The sequence below is a fragment of the Sorex araneus genome, chromosome 4, assembly GCF_027595985.1.
Source record: "Sorex araneus isolate mSorAra2 chromosome 4, mSorAra2.pri, whole genome shotgun sequence".
Lineage (NCBI taxonomy): Eukaryota > Metazoa > Chordata > Mammalia > Eulipotyphla > Soricidae > Sorex > Sorex araneus.
Genome location: NC_073305.1, coordinates 204,493,364 through 204,510,462, shown reverse-complemented (window position 1 = coordinate 204,510,462; position 17,099 = coordinate 204,493,364). Strand labels below are relative to the sequence as shown.

At 43.2% G+C, this 17,099-nt stretch overlaps 1 protein-coding gene across 1 annotated transcript in view; it reads left to right on the top strand.

The window, feature by feature from the left end:
• The window catches only part of LOC101550876 (integrin alpha-M), a 48,191-nt gene that overhangs the window by 12,554 nt on the left and 18,538 nt on the right, over positions 1-17,099 (top strand). Inside the window, exons 3-12 of the mRNA XM_004615903.2 lie at positions 5,054-5,157; positions 5,488-5,558; positions 5,652-5,769; positions 6,833-6,963; positions 7,333-7,478; positions 8,128-8,281; positions 9,915-10,065; positions 11,978-12,051; positions 15,759-15,888; positions 16,251-16,393. Coding sequence (XP_004615960.2) covers positions 5,054-5,157; positions 5,488-5,558; positions 5,652-5,769; positions 6,833-6,963; positions 7,333-7,478; positions 8,128-8,281; positions 9,915-10,065; positions 11,978-12,051; positions 15,759-15,888; positions 16,251-16,393 — 1,222 coding nt within the window. The remainder of the gene's footprint in view (positions 1-5,053; positions 5,158-5,487; positions 5,559-5,651; positions 5,770-6,832; positions 6,964-7,332; positions 7,479-8,127; positions 8,282-9,914; positions 10,066-11,977; positions 12,052-15,758; positions 15,889-16,250; positions 16,394-17,099) is intronic.

Genomic DNA, 17,099 nt, shown 5'->3' with positions numbered 1-17,099 from the left:
TTGTCTTATGGCCGAGTAATATTCCATTCTATACAACATAGTTTCTTTATCCAGTTATCTGTTCTTGGACACTTTTTATTTATTTATTTATTTATTTATTTATATCTTATTGAATCACTGTGAGATAGTTATAAGCTTTCATGTTTGGGTTACAATCACACAATGATCAAGCACTCATCCCTCCACCAGTGCTTGATCATTCCCCACCACCAATACCCCCGATATAACTCCCCTTTTGCCACCCTCCCCCTGCCTCCATGGCAGACAATATTCCCCATACTCTCTCTCCACTTTTGGGCATTATGGCTTGCAACACAGACACTGAGAAGTCATCATGTTTGGTCCATTATCTAATTTCGACACTCATCTCCCATCCGGACTGATTCCTTCAGCCATCATTTTCTTAGTGATCCCTTCTCTATTCCATCTACCTTCTCCCCTCCACTCATGAAGCAGGCTTTCAGCTATGGGGCAATCCCCCTGGCTCTTGTATCTTCTGTCCTTGTGTGTCAGCTTCATGTGATGTTATTCTATACTCCACAAATGAGTACAGTCCTTCTATGTCTTGGGCACTTTTAACTATAGTTACTTTTAACCATATTTTTTTTCTCCTTATAGAAATATACTTTATTTTCAAATAAATAATGGGATGTATAAGATAAAGGCAAAAAATATGACTGATTGACACATGGAATCTCTGACATTTTCTGTCAGGGTACTTTTTGAAAGAACAATGTTTTTATACATGCAGAGCAATGGTGGGTGCTATGTGGACAAATGAAAAAAATCAAACAAAAACCAAATTCCATACATTTAAGTTTTCCACGCATTCTATTTTACAGATTTTAACTGTAGTGAATAATGGCTGGAGCGATAGCACATCGGGTAGGGCATTTGTCTTGCATGCGGCCTACTGGAGTTTGATTCCCAGCATCCCAGAAGGTACCCTAAGCATCACCAGGAGTAATTCCTGAGTGCAAAGCCAGGAGTAACCCCTGTGTATTGCTGGGTGTGACCCAAAAAGCAAAAAACAGCAAAGAACAACAACAACTATAGTGAATAAAAGCTTCAATGAACATAGGACTGCAAATGTTTTTGTGATTAGAGTTTTTGGATGTTTGGCATAGATATCTAAAAGTAGAATTGCTGCTCATATGGAAGCTCAATTCCTAGCTTTTTGGGAAGTGTATTGTGAAAAACATCTGCCAGGGGTGGCCGGGGGAGAGCCCCGAGACTCTCCCCATCTGCCACGCCTGGGCTCGGGGTGGGAGGGGGTGGTAGGTCCTTGGCTGCTCGCCCAGCCGGGGTGGCCCAGGCCATGAGGCAGACTAAAGAGGAAACAAGGGTCAAGCCGGTTGATTGATCAGTTGCCGTTTTTCCATTCTCTCCACGCGCCTGTTCCAATCTCTCTGAGCCCCCTATTCTAGTCTCACACTGCTTCTCATTCCCGTGTCCTTTCTCTCCTAGCCCCTCATTCCTCCCTCCCAGCTCTCTGCATTCTTCTCCTTTTCCTTCACTAGTCTCTCCTCCATTTCTTGTCTCTCTGGGTCCCAGCTACACCCAGCAAAATCAACATAAGAAAGCCCTTCCTGAGGGTCTACCAGGGTCCAAGGAAACACCACTTGGAGGTATTCCAAAGTCCTTCCTGACTGCCCGCAGACAAAATACCTCAAGGTGTTTTTCTCCTTTCTTCAGTCCAATAACTCCATCAACATCCTAATGCTACTTATTTTTGTATGGACACAGTAAGAGATACATTGAGGCTTGTAGGGCAGCTCTTCTGGGAACATCTTGCCACAGACTCAGACGACAGTGCTCAGGCCAGATTAATCATTCCTAACCCTAGCAGGTCCGAATCTAGTTATTACTTTTTGGATCATAACAGCATTTGTCCATGACCAAGCTCTTAACTTATCGTTAAGCATTAGGCACTTTGCCCAGGTCCATCTCGATGCCAGAGTAGCACACAACTCACCGCTTGCCCTGGTTCCATCCTCTCCCTCGTCGGTACCCTGCCTTTGAGGGTGCTAGGAAATAAGGGCAGCTGAGCTTAGGTCGAGAGAACAGATGCCCAGGAAGAAAATATCAAGTAGAGTCAAATGACTCCCAGGTTACAAAAGTATAGCATTTACTACAGTCTTCCTGTGCCCATACAAAAGGACATGGCTCTGAATAAACTATACAAAGGACTCAAAGAGAAGAGAAAAACAATATTTACAAGTCAACAGAACACAAAGAAGTTACAAATAAACACAGAGGAAAGGGAGCACTGTGATGGATACAGCCCAATAAACCTAATCTACCTGAGGCTATGTTATCCTACGGTGTATGTATTGGTTTCCAAAAAAGTTGAATGAGTTAACGTTCCCATGAGCAGTCAATGAGGTTCTCCCCCAACCACATCCATGCCAACACTGGCTGTTTCTGCTCTTTGTGCTGTGTGCCAGTCTTACTGGCATGAGGTAATATCTCCTTATTGTTTTGATTTGATTTCTCTGATGATAAGTGACACAGAGCATTTTTTATATACCTTTTATCCATCTGTATGTCTTCTCTGAGAAAGTTAGTGCTTATTCCTTCACCGCACTTTTGGTGAGTCAGCTCCCCACCCACCTCCATCCAGAGGGCACTACTTACATTTTTTTTTTTTTTGCTTTTTTTGGTCACATCCAGCGATGCTCAGGGCATTACTTCTGGCTCTGCACTCAGGAATCACTCCTGGTGGTGCTGGGGAGACCATAGGGGATGCCGGGGATCAAACCCGGTTGGCCACATGCAAGACAAATGCCCTACCCGCTGTATTATCGCTCCGGCCCACTGCTTAAATTTTTTTTTTTCCTTTTTCACTTAAATTTTTTTTACTTGGAGATGAGAGCTGGACTGAGTTCTAGGGATTGAGGGTGGAGAGGATCCATTTTTTTTTCTTAAATAGCATGGTTTACAAAGTTGTTTATAATACAGTTCTTAGGGACATTCAATGTTCCAACACCAATCCCACCACTAGTGTGACCTTTCCTCCACTAGTTGTCCCCCATTTCCCACCCACTCCTCAAGCCTGCCTCCTCAGCAAATACAAAATGATTCATTTTAAATTTTTTGTTACAGCGAAATGGCTAATGAAATTATATATAAAAATACTTCAGTAAGGGGCTGGAGTGATAGCACAGTGGGTAGGGCATTTGCCTTGCACGCGGCTGATCTGGGTTTGATCCCCGGCATCCCATATGGTCCCCCAAGCACAGCCAGGAGTCATTCCTGAGTGCAGAGCCAGGAGTAACCTCTGAACAACGCTGGGTATGACCCAAAAAGAAAAAAAAAAAACCAAAAAATCCAACCAAACAAAAAAAAACTTCAGTAAAAGAAAATTTGTGGAAATTGTCATATCTCATGATGGAGTCAGTAAATCATTGGCTGAGGGTTTACTACACTTTTTGTCACTAGCTGAGCCTTCTGTGTTAATGTTTTGTTAATCCAGCTTAGTTGGTGTCTATGCACCTTTCCCATCTGATTTGGTGTGCTCTTACTGGGACATCAGTATTGTGGAATTTGAAGGTGTCACAGGGCGATGTACACGGTTGTGTGCTCTAGGAATGCCAGGATATATAGACCCGGACAGTGAGTTTACATGGAGGCAGCTGTGAAATGTGAGTGCGTTTTCTGGGATTTCCAGGAGTATGAAGGGGTAAGGGGAGGCCCTACTTCATATTTTCATCCTGGAAAACAGTGTACCTGGAGTTTTTGTCAGTTTGGCATCTCTGCAGAGATCAGTTGTGAGGCAGTAGAGTTGGACCATTGACATGGTGGCAGCTGTGGGTTGTGGGTATGGTTGCCAGGGCTTTGGCAGGGTGGGGACTTGGCCTACTCAGCTCCCAAGGGTGACCCAGAATGTTAGCTGGAAGACCGGTGTACCTGTGAATTTTAGCAGCTTGGCTTGCATCTCCTCCAAGATCTGGGAAGCTGGGCTGATGAATTCACATGGTGGTAGCTGTGGGATGTGGATGTGATTTCTGAGGCTTCTGGAAGTACGCGAGGGCCAGCGGTTGCTGCTTTTATGGAATATTACTTTACTCTGCCCAGAAGTATCAGGCCAGCCACATGGTGGATGCTTCACGCTGTGGTGTGAATATCTTCACTAGTTAATGCCCTATCCAACTCTCTGCCACGGTTGCCCACCCTTAGATGTATAAATACATGTGTCTCTAAGACAAACCTGGTTATCTTAGCTGATGAAATTTAATCTATGATATGTAGTCGATTTCTGGTTATACATTAGCAGAAATTTTTGCCTACTAGTGCTCATTCTGCCATTTCCAGAAGCCTCTTATATCCACATCTTCTTTAACCATCTATCAAATAACTTTGGGTTATTTACATAGTGCATCTATTGTAAGTAATTCTGTAATAAATACCTGATTGGATACCACTTTTTGTATGGTTTTGTATTTTTGATAAATACCCAGATAAATATCCAGATAAATACCCAAATCACTGGATCACATAGAGTCTAGAATTTATTATTATTATTTTTTTGCTTTGTGGGTCACACCTGGTGATGCACAGGGGTTACTCCTGGCTCTGCACTCAGGAATTACCTTTGGCAGTGCTCAGGGGGCCATATGGGATGCTGGGAATCGAACTTGGGTCGGCTGCATGCAAGGGAAACGCCCTACCCGCTGTGCTATTGCTCCAGCCCTGGAGTCTAGAATTTAGATTTTGCTATTTCTATTTTTGTAATTCTGGAGATTGAACTCAGGGTTTCACACATACAAAGAAAATGATCTGCTGATGAGCTATGACTCTGGCCTCAAATTTATACATTTTCAAGTTACGTTTGAGTCTCTTTTTTTAGGGTCAAAACTTAAAAAAAAAACTTAAAAGAAATCCCCATTCTTTGCTTTGTTGAGTCTTTTTTTTCTTTGGGAACTGATGAATCTATGTGAGGGTCAGTTTTCCTTTTTTTCCCTTGGGGTGGGAAAACTTACATGACCTGTAGGACAATACATGTCAGAGTTTTCTCATGACTGCAATGATCTGTTCCTACCTCTCTCTTCAGGTTGGTGGTGGGAGCCCCCCTAGAGATAACTGCTGCCAACCAAAGAGGTGGCCTCTATCAGTGTGACTATAGCACGGGCACATGTGCTCCAATTCACTTTCAGGGTGAGTAACTGTCTGAGTCGCCCCCACCCCCCTAAACTCTCCCAGTCCGGACTCAGGACCAATATTTGATCTTTGCTTGGATCTAAATTTGCTAGACTTGACCTTTGTCCTGGAGGTTGGAAGTATGGGGCCAAGGTCAAGCTCTCAGTTCTCACTGTGTCCAGAGTCTACCCCAGGCACCCATAGATTCCTTCTCCGTGTTCCTTTTCCATGGCCTAAGTGCCCTCTTGACTTACTGAACTTTGTCTCTCAAGGTTAAGGTGACCTCTTCCTAGCTCTTACACAGTCCCTTTAATCCTTCTGTGCATGGCCTTGTATCTTTCTCTTTAGTGCCCCCAGAGGCTGTGAACATGTCCTTGGGTCTGTCCCTGGCAGCTTCTACCAATCCTTTTCAGCTGTTGGTGAGTTTTCTTTGACCAGTTTTTCTGATCTGGGTAGCGGGTACAGATGGTAAAAACAGGGTGAAAACCCTCCATTGGCATCCTTTCTCTCAGGCCTGTGGCCCCACCGTGCACCAAGTCTGCAAGGAGAACACCTACGTGAATGGCTTCTGCTTTCTGTTTGGATCCTCTTTATCACAGAATCCTCAGAGATACCCACAGGTTCTAAGAGGTAGGTTGACTTTTTACTTTTGGTGTTGGGCCATGGTGCTCAAGACTTTGCTCCTGGTTCTGTACTCAGGCATCACTCCTGGTGGGACTCAGGAGACCATATGGGGTGCTGGGGATCAAATCCAGGTTGGTCGCATGCAGGTGGGTTGCAAGTAGGGCAAGCACCTTACCCGTTCTACTATCACCCTAGCCTTGAGGTAGATTCTCTTCTGGCTTCCCTGTACTTTGACAAAAGTGAAATTGGACTGTGGGGCAGGGTAGTTCTGGGGAATAAGGGTGTGATAGGGCACAAGGCAATTCTGAGGGAAGTTTCTAGAACTCAGGGCAAACAGCTGCAGAGCTGTTACCACCCTCAGGTTGAAAAGGTGAGGAGAGGGAGAAGTCAACAGATCCCAGGAGGGAGAGGCACATGGCACCCGACTTCTCAAGAGTTCCAGCTGTGTTTTTTTTGTTGTTGTTGTTGTTGTTGAGGATATATTTGGCCCCAAACAACTTCACAGGGAGGGAGTTGAAGAGAAGATAATCTAATCTCAGTCTCCACCCTTCCTCCTATCTCCCGTTAGACTGCTCATTGGTTGGCCAAGTCCAACTTGAAGTCAGAGGACAGAGGGTTGAGAGGGTTGATGTGGTCCATGTAGGGACTTCCAGGCTGCAGAGCAGAGTGAAGGATGGGTAGAAAGTGGAGTCAGGATTGGTGCTGAGGCAGGAAGACATATACCCGACCTTTATATGTGCTATTATTTTTTGTTGTGATTTACTCTCCCTTGGTGTTTCTGAAAAATTGTTCGCCTTTTTTCATGAGTCAGCTCTGAACTTTCCTTGACTCACGGGGTAGAATTAACCCCATTTACTCATCCCAGATTCTTATTTCGCTTGCATATTTTTAATTTATTTACTGATTCAATTTCAATTTAGTCCTGTGAAATGACAAAGTTCTTCATGATTGGGTGTCAGGCATAGTGTCTCAACACATACCCCTTTACCTAATCTTCTCGTTGCTCAACAGAGAGCTGATATGCAAAAAAGTGCATTGGGAGGTTTCTAATTCTTTTCTCTTTGCCTAGAGTGCCCTCAACAGGAGAGTGACATAGCCTTCCTGATTGATGGCTCTGGTAGCATCAAAACAAGCGACTTTCAGCAGATGAAGGAGTTTGTCTCAACTGTAATGGTTCAACTTAAAAAGTCCAATACCTTGGTGAGGATCAATGGGCAGGATATGTGGTTGGCAAATACACGACTAAGCAGGCCACTGCTTTTTCCTCCTACTTCATTTTACTATATTGCTAAATCGGTTTTCTTTCATAATCCTCCTTCCGGCTCTGTCAGTCTTTTCTAAAGAATGGAGCTCTGACTGAGAGATGAACCTACATGCTCTCTCAGTTGGCAGGATGAATGGGGAAGTGGGAGCTGATGGAGAGCTCTATCCTGGTGAATCAGAAGGACTGGGGGGACAGTGCAGAATATTGAAACTGGAGTCTGCTCAGATTCAAGTAGGGCTTATCGAGAGAAGGTGAAGGGGAGAACAGGTCCCATTCCTAGAGTAACGCTGGTGTCCTATTTCTAGTTCTCTTTGATGCAGTATTCTGAAAAATTCAAGACTCATTTCACCTTTGAAAAATTCAGGGATAATCCTGATCCCGTATCACTGGTGAGGCCAATAAGACAACTGTTTGGATGGACACACACAGCCACAGGGATCCGCAAAGTGGTGTAAGCTCTTTCTTTGTTCGCTTAGGACGGAAGGTGGAGGTGACATATTTCCTCTGGATTTTGAATAAGGACAATTGTTAAGATGGGTGGTGTCAAGGATGTTTCCAGGGGGAGGGAATAGCTTGAATGAAAGTGTGGAAGAGGAATGATGTGTGTATGTTTTTGAACAAAGAAATCATAGCTAAAGGGGGAAAGGGAGGGGAGGAGACTGCAGGAAAGATAGGAATATAATAATTTGAGATCAGGCCTGTGATAGGAAGAGAAAAACCATTGGCGATCCACTGAAGGTTTTAAGTACTAAGGAGACTTTACTTCCTGTTTTAGGAAATTTCGTCTGATATTTCTCTCTTTCATGGTGAGGATAGCCATTGCATTAAATAGGAGAGGTTTCATGGTGACTTGTTTAAAAATTTTTTTTATTTTAAACTTGAAAGCTATAATAATTAGTTGAAAAAAGTCCCAACTTGTCATAAGGCAATAAAGCCCTCTTTCCCTCCACTTTTCTCCCATCTCCTGCTAACTTTGTAGGTTTTAGGGGAGCCCAGGCTACTTCCAGACAGTAGCGTTTGTGTTTGCTGATGTTTCTGCCCGCGTGTTCATTTTTGCTCTCTTTTGACATTTGATTTTGTCCCTCCTTTTCCGTGGACAGAAGAGAACTATTTCATAGCAGCAGTGGAGCCCGGGAGAAAGCCATTAAGATCTTAGTTGTCATCACAGATGGAGAAAAATACAAAGATCCCTTGGAGTATAGGGATGTCATTCCTGAGGCAGACAGTCAGAAGATCATACGCTACGTCATTGGGGTAGGAAATGTTACCCTTTGGCTGGGTCCTTCTGGGGAGAATTTCTGCTTGCATCCAATACCTATTCTATATACAAATGTTAACATATTCCAAGTGGGGCAAAAGTCACTTGTAGCCCATATACTGAACTGGTTTCCTATTAACATACACTGTTGAATAACTATCACAAAATAAATGGTGTAAAAAACCAACCAAACAAAAAAAGTTAAGGGGCTGGAGCAATAGTACAGTGGGTAGGGCGTTTGCCTTCCACGCAGCCGACCCAGGTTCGATTCCCAGCATCCTATATGAGCACTGTCAGGGGAGATTCCTGAGTGCAGAGCCAGGAGTAACCCCATGTGCATTGCCAGGTATGAACCAAAAAGCAAAACAAAAACCAAACAAACAAAAAAACCCCCAAAATAAATGGTGTAAAAATAAGTGAGTCTATAGTTTAGTTGTGCAAGTTTTCTTTTTTTTTTCTTTTTTGTTTTTTGGGTCACACCCGGCGATGCACAGGGGTTACTCCTGGTTCTACACTCAGGAATTACTCCTGGCGGAGCTCAGGGGACCATATGGGATGCTGGGATTCGAACCTGGGTTGGCCGCATGCAAGGCAAACACCCTACCCACTGTGCTATCACTTCAGCCCCTAGTTGTACAAGTTTTCTGCTCCCAGCTGGGCTCATTCCTGCATTTGTAATCAGCTGCTGTTGGGATGGCCCCTGTGCTAATTCTGGCCCGGCTCACTTTATTTTTAAAGGTTCTCAGTTATGTCTGCCTGCCTGACTGGAACGGCAGGAACAACTGGGACGACTGGATTCTTCTACTCTCTGTGACTCATCCCCGAGTGAGCCAGACTTGACAGGCTCTCATAGTTAAGATAGAGAAACAAAAGAAGAAAGGAAAATGTCCAAGAAATATCCCAGCCTTTCTTTACATTACATTCAAAAGCATCAGGGACCAAAACAAGACCCGTGGTTGAATCCAGTTACTATGAGAGAAAGATTACTCGAAAAAATGAGAAGGCCTCACCAAGGTGTTTTTGTTGTTGTTGTTGTTTGGCTTTTTTGGGTCACACCCAGCAATGCACAGGGGTCACTCCTGGCTCTGCACTCAGGAGTTACTCCTGGCGGTGCTCAAGGGGACCATATGGGATGCTGGGAATCAAACCCGGGTGTGCAAGGCAAGCACCCTACCCGCTGGACCTGTCACTCCAGTCACGGCCTCACAAAGTTTTGAGGAAAGGGCTTAGGTATAAGAAAGCATACAATATTGGAATAATCCACATAGACTACCACTGTATACAATAGGTGCATTGTTTAAAAAGAGGAAACACCTTAATAAAAAAAGTTCCCCTACACTGGGTAGATATCAACCCTATACCAGCAGGCAGGGCACAGCCAAAGGGCTGGAGTTCAGCCCCCAGTGGCTCTCTGAAGAGAATGATCTGTTCCATGTACAGATGATTACAAGTAAGTAAGTTCTACTTACAGGTCATTAAGTAAGTTCTACTTACTTGGTACCCCTGTCTATAGGACCTCCTGGTGCGTTCCCTCACTTGTTAAATATAGTTGTGTATTTATTTCCTACAGAATTTTCTTTGGTGGATGAGACTGCTATCCAAAATTTGGTCTCTCTTCCTTGGCAATAGGTTGGCGATGCTTTCAACAGTGATAGTTCCCGTGAAGAGCTTAATACTATTGCCTCCAAGCCTGCTCGTGATCATGTGTTTCGGGTGAACAACTTTGAGGCTCTGAAGACTATTCAGAACCAGCTTCAGGAAAAAATCTTTGCAATAGAGGGTGAGCTTGGGTCCTGCATTTTGGGAGCATCTTCAGAAGCAGCCACTTGCCTCAAAACATGTATTTTCTCCAGATACTAGGCTCTCTTGACCCTCGGCATCAAATCTTTTACATCCTCAAGCTCCTTCTGAGTAATTCCTTTGAAATGGAAGGATCTAGATTTTTCGCTCTATTTTTTAGAGTCTTTGTGTGGTTCAAAAATTGGAGGAATGGGAGCTAAATTTCACAATGTTTCCCCCTGAAAGTTGGATGTATTGCTGACATTTTTGTCTGATCTCTGCTGTACCCTAGTGTTTAGTAGACTGCCTAGTAGATAGTTGATGCTCTCATTAATGTTTGCCAAACAAAACAATTTAAAAACTGGGGAAGTTTTTTTTTTTTGCATTTTGGGTCACACCTGGCAATGCACAGGGGTTGTTCCTGGCTTTGCACTCAGGAATTACTCCTGGCGGTGCCCAGGGGACCATAAGGGATGCTAGGAATCGAACCCAGGTCAGTCACATGCAAGGCAAATGCCCTACCCTCTGTGCTATCGCTCCTGCCCCAAAACTGGGGGACGTTTTATATACAATCTGTGTTTTTGGCTTCTCTTGAAAAGTTGGATGATTATATACTTTAGGATCACATTTCCACTTGGGTAAAAAAATGCTTGTTGAACCATCATCTCTTGAAAAAGGACATGTAGACTCAGTGGTGAAACTCATGCCTTGTATATGTGAAGTTCCAATCACTGGTTCCCAGGTCAAAAAAAAAGAGAGAGAAAACAGACATACGTGGAATGTGGGACCTTAAATGATTTAGTGACAAAGTTGCCTGTCTTGTGACCCAAAAGGCCAGTAAAGTCACACATTCAATGCCTGGCCTGCTTCACATTCCCAAGTGTCATCCAGTGGTTTTGTTGGTTGGGAATCCCTCGCTCCATATTTCTGGTGCACCACGACCAAGCTCAAGTGAATATTGGAACAAAGTGTGTGACCCTGATCATCACTGTGACCAAAATTATGTGAGCACGACAATTAAAACAGGTGTGACTTCTGTCATGTGTGCAAGTATGGCAACCAAGTGTGTCTGAACCTCTGCTTATTGCAACACAACAAAGAGAAAGGAAGGGGAGTTAGGAGAGTTGAAGTCATGAAATTTGCTTATAAATGGATAGACATGGGAATATCATGCTAAGTGAAATGAGTCACAAAGAGAGGGACAGACATAGAAGGACTACACTTATTTGTGGAGTATAGAATAACATCACATGAGGCTGACACCCAAGGACAGTAGATACAAGGGCCAGGAGGATTGTCCCATAGCTGGAAGCCTGCTTCATGAGCAGAGGGGAGAAGGCAGATGGAATAGAGAAGGGATCACTAAGAAAATGATGGCTGGAGGAATCAGTCGGGATGGGAGATGCGTGCCAAAAGTAGATAATGGACCAAACATGATGACCTCTCAGTGTCTGTGTTGCAAGCTATAATGCCCAAAAGTAGAGAGAGAGTATGGGGAATATTGTCTGCCATGGAGGCAGGGGGAAGGTGGGAAAGAGGGGAGTATACCGGGGATATTGGTGGTGGGGAATGTGCACTGGTGGAGGGATGGGTGTTTGGTCATTGTGTGATTGTAACCCAAACATAAAAGCTTATAACTATCTCATAGTTATTCAATAAAATTTAAAAAAAAGAAAGGAAGGGGAATTAAGGGAAATAGTGTGGATGTGGCTCAGTGATGGAGCTCTTACCTTGGATGCACTGTCCTAGGTTTGATCCCCACTCTGCTAGTAAATAAATAAAAGGGACTTGTGATTTCTAGTCTCTAGCTCAACATAGTTTCTCTCTGAACCTGCTTTAGTCTGGCCTTTGAATCCCAGTTGCCAGTCTTTTTCTTCTGCTTCCTTTAATGTAAAACATTTCTCACTCGACAGGCACTCAGACAGGAACCACCAGCTCCTTTGAGTTTGAGATGTCCCAGGAAGGCTTCAGTGCTGCCATCACCTCTGTAAGTGGGCCTTCATTAAAATTGGGAGGGAGGAAAAGAAAGAAGGGGACCAAGAGTGTGGGAGCTTTTCTCTGCAATGATTGGCGTGAGGGGCACTTCTTGAGGGCACCATGGTTCTTTCTTCCTTGTCAATCCTGGAATTAAAAAAAAATCGAGGCATAGCGAACACATAATATTAGCTTCAGGTTATACAGCATAATATTTGACATATGCTTATATTGTTAATTGTCACTAGAGTAAATCTAGCTGACATCCATCACAAAAGGTTTTTTTTTAAAAAATAAATCTGTGATGGGAACTTTAAAAAGTATTTTTATTTATTTTTAGAATTTATGATACTTTAGGAAGTTACCATAGTGTTAAAGTTCATGACTTTGATATAGAAACTCACTACTCTCCACCACCACCAAGGTGCCCATAACACTCCACCACTGTCCCTCTGTCTCTTCTAGTCTGACCTCTTTCCCCTCTTCTCCCTTTCTGCAATATTTGATAAATGGTTCTGTATCCCAGCGCCAGGGCTTTGTAATTGTTCAGTACTGTGTACTCTTATTTCGACTCTATATATACACCCGTGGTGTATTCGATATGCCACAAAAACCAGTGACAAGTCTCACAATGGAGACATTACTGGTGCCTGTTCAAGCAAATCGATGAGCAACGTGATGACAGTGACAGTGACAGTGATATTTCACAGATGAGTGAGGCAACCTGATATTTGCCTTTCTTCCCTTGGCTTCTTTTATTTAACTTGATATCCTTCAATTGATATCCTTCAGTTCCATTTACGTTGCAGAAAACTGCATGATCTAAAATTCTCTTACACCTACACAATATTCCATTATGTACATATATTATCTATCCATCTATCTCACAATTTCTCAATTTGTCCAAAGTTGTGCATTTGGTTTGTTCCCATATCCTGGCTATTATCCTACATGATGCAGTGAACGTGGGTGCGTGTATGTCCTTCCGAGTTAGTTTTTGAATGTTTTGGGGATTGGGGCAGAGAAGTAGAATTTATGGTTCATACGGGAATTGTACTTTTACATTTTTGAGAAATCTCCATACTGCTTTCCATAAAAGTTGAACCAATGAGGGTCCTTTCTTACCACATACCTGCCAACACTAATTATTTCCAATCTTGAAAGTAGATAGGAAAGAAAAAGAAACTCTCCAGCAGAGAGGACCTCAGTATAGGACTAAGTTCCAGTCTTTCTGATATCTGCCATTCTGATGAGAACTTTTCTTTTTTTTTTTTTTTGAAGTAGATTCTTTTATTTATTTATTTTTTTTTATTTTATTGAATCACCAAGTGGAAAGTTACAAACTTCTCAGGCTAATATCTCAGTTACACAATGCTCAAACACCCATCCCTTAACCAGTGCCCATATTCCACCACCAATATAAACAAAAACAAAAGCAAAAACAAAACAGACAAACAAACAAAAGAAAAAACAGTATACAGACCACCCCTCACCCCCCAACCCACCCCATAGGTGAGTGATAATTTCACTTCCTTTTCTCTTTACCTTGATTACATTCCAGATTTCAACACATAACTCACTATTGTTCTTAGAGTTTCAAAACAGACTCACTATTCTTGTTGGAATTTATCCCCTAATAATACAGCTCTATTAATAGGGAAATATTTGATAATAAGTTTTCCATTGATGTGAATGAAGAGATAAAATGTTTCGCGGCCGCGGTAGCGGCCGCGCGGCCCCGACTGGGGCTGGCCCTGTATCCCGCAGCTGTTTCAAGTTCAAAGCACACACATTTTTTTTTTTTTTTCCGCGCCAAAGTTCATACCTTCTCAACGGACCCACAAAATGTCGGACACCACGCCTTCTCCCGGAGGGGAGAGAGACCAAGAAGGAAGGTTATTTCCTCCGTTAGCCGGCGTGGGGCAAAAGCTTAGTTCACAGTCTCCATACATGGGTGCAAGCACTTGCTGGAACCCCAATTCCTAAAGCTGTCTCTGGTTCCCGCTTGTTCCACATCCACCGGCTCTGCAGGGGCATGGGCGCCGGGGCCGAAAACCCGGCCGGCCGGAGCCGAGCACAGGCCCCGGCTCTGATGAGAACTTTTCAAGATGATTCCCTTAGCAACTTTTTGTTGTTTGCTATTTTCACATTGTGACTAATTTGCATCTCAGATTGGGAATTTGCATCTCAGATGGGATGCTGGGAATCGAACCCAGGTCGGCCGCATGCAAGGCAAATACCCTACCCACTGTGCTATCTCTCCAGCCCCTGTATGCCTTTTCACATGTTTTGACCATCTGTATATCTACTTTAAAAAAATTCCTGTTCAATTAGAACCCATGTTCAATTAGATACATTTTGTTATTAAGTTTATATGTATATTTTGAAATTAACCTCTTTTCAGGTATATGATTTCTAATTTGTTGCCATTCTATAGGTTACTTTTTCATTTTGTTGATAGTTTTCTTGGATGTGCAGAAGTTTTTTAATATGATGTAGCCTCACTTTTCTTTTTTGTTGACTTTGTTGTCAAGTCAAAAAAAATCACCAAGAGTGATGTCAAGGTATTTATTGGCTCTTTACATATTTTTGAGTGTTATGGTTTTAGCTTTACCCATTTTGAATTTGTGATAATAAAAATTTTTGTTTAAAAAAAAGTTGGGGGCTGGAGTGATAGTACAGCTGGTAGGGTGTTTGCCTTGTACACGGCCGACCCGGGTTCAATTCCCAGCATCCCATATGGTCCCTTGAGCACCGCCAGGAGAAATTCCTGAGTGCATGAGCCAGGAGTAACCCCTGTGCATCGCCAGGTATGACCCAAAAAGCAATACATAAATAAAATAAAATAAAATAAAATAAATTATTTTCAGGGATCAGAGTGGTAGTTCAGTGGGGAAGGTGCTTGCCTTGCTTGCGACTCACCTGGCTTCGATCCCTGACATGTCCTATGGTCTCTGAGCACTGCCAGGAGTGATTCCTGAGTGTAGATCTAGGAGTAAGCCCTGAGCACCACCTGATGTGGCCCAACCTCTCTCCCCGCCCCCCTCAATTTATTTTTATTTATTTTGGTAGAAGGTAGCGTGGTCTTATTTCATTCTACTGATTTTGGTTGTTCAACATGATTGATTGAAAAATACTGTCATTCCCCCACTGTATATTCTTGACTTCTTTGTCGTAAATCAATCGACTACACAGGCTTGTCTTTATTTTTATTTATTTATTTATTTATTTATTTATTTATTTTTGCCATACACAGTGGTGCTCAAGGCTTACTCTTGGCTCTGTCCTCAGGGCTCACTCCTGTTGGGACTTGAGGACTTGGGGGGACAATATGGGGTGCCAAAATCTGAACTTGGGTTGGCTGCTCTATTGTACACCCTACCTGCTGTGCTGTTGCTCTCACCTCAACAAGTATGACTTTATTTATGGACTTTCTGTTCTGTTCTGTTGATCCATATGTCTGCTTTTATGCCAATGCCATATATTTTTTTGATTACTATAGCTTTGTAATATAGCTCGAGGTCAGAACATGTGATACCTCTAACTTTGTTCTTCTCTCTCCAGATTGTTTTGGCTATTTAAAAAATATTTTTGCGTGGTTCTATACATATTATAGGATTGCTTGCTCTCTTTCTGAGAAAAATAGCATTTTTGTTAGAGTTTTGTTAAAGATGTCACTGAAGCTCATATTGCCAAATTATAGTTTGCCCCATTTCCTAGACTGGTCCCTTGCTGGCTGCTGTGGGGAGCTTTGACTGGGCTGGTGGAGCCTTTCTGTACACGTCAAAAGATACAGCCAACTTCATCAACACAACCAGGATAGACTCAGACATGAATGATGCTTACTTGGGTAAGTGGGGAGGGCAGGGTTATTCTAAGAATGAGTCAGGGTGTAGCGTTTTACCAGTGTGTCTGGCAGACATCAATCGAATCTTTCATAGGAAGGTGCTTTGGATAACTTTTTTCTTTTGGGTTCTAGGGATTGAACTGAGGGACTTACTCATGCACAACATTTATCTGCTGCTGAACCACATCCCTGACCCCTGTTCTTGCAATTGCTTTAAAGGAAGAAATTTCAAAATTTGATTTTAACTATGTTAAGAAAGTGCAGTTGCTTCACACTCCCAAGCTTGGGCTGTCCTGACCTTATAGGTTTGCTAGAGGAGGCAGGGTGTGTGAGGGAAGGAACTTCTCTTTGACTGCCATTTTCAGGTTACGCTGCTGAAGTTATCTTGCGGAACCAGGTGCAAAGCCTGATTCTGGGGGCACCCAGATATCAGCATATTGGCCTGGTGGTGATGTTCAGAAAGGATGCTGGTACCTGGCAGACCCACTCTTCAATCGAAGGCAAACAGGTGAGTGCAGAACATGTGGAACATGAGTGTACAAACATAGGAATCATGGAAACAGATTCCAGGACGTGCACTGCCAGGCGCCACGACAGAGTTCTGTAAAATCACAGCTTTGCATTTGAGTAGGTTGTATTCTCACTTATTCTACAATCACTGTATCACTGTCATCCCGTTGCTCATCAATTTGCTCGAGTGGGCACCAGTAGAGTCTCCATTGTGAGACTTGTTCTTTACTGTTTTTGGCATATTGAGTACACCACGGGGAGCTTGCCAGGCTCTGCTGTGCTGGTGGGATACTCTCAGTAGCTTTCTGGGCTCTCCAAGAGGGATGGAGGAATTGAACTGGGGTCGGCCTCGTGCAAGGCAAACGCCCTACCTGCTGTGCTCTTTCTCCAGCCCAGTATCCTACAATAATGAATAACAATCAGGTACTCTAGAGTCTGTCGGTATTCAAAGAAATAACTGACCAGAACCTAACAATCAGATTAGTAGTTAACATACTAAAATGGTTCCATATTTCTTGGTAATATCTGCTTCCCTGGGATGCCCTCTATCCATCCCCTGTTCTCTCTATATGCTTTGGTCCCTTCCCTAAGACTTTGAACTTCACCATGATTCAGCAGCTTATGAAGTCAGAGAAGCCACTTCAGAAGACCCCTAGCACCTGCTCCAGCTAAGCTCCCAGTTGCTCCCTGAGCAGTTCCAGCAG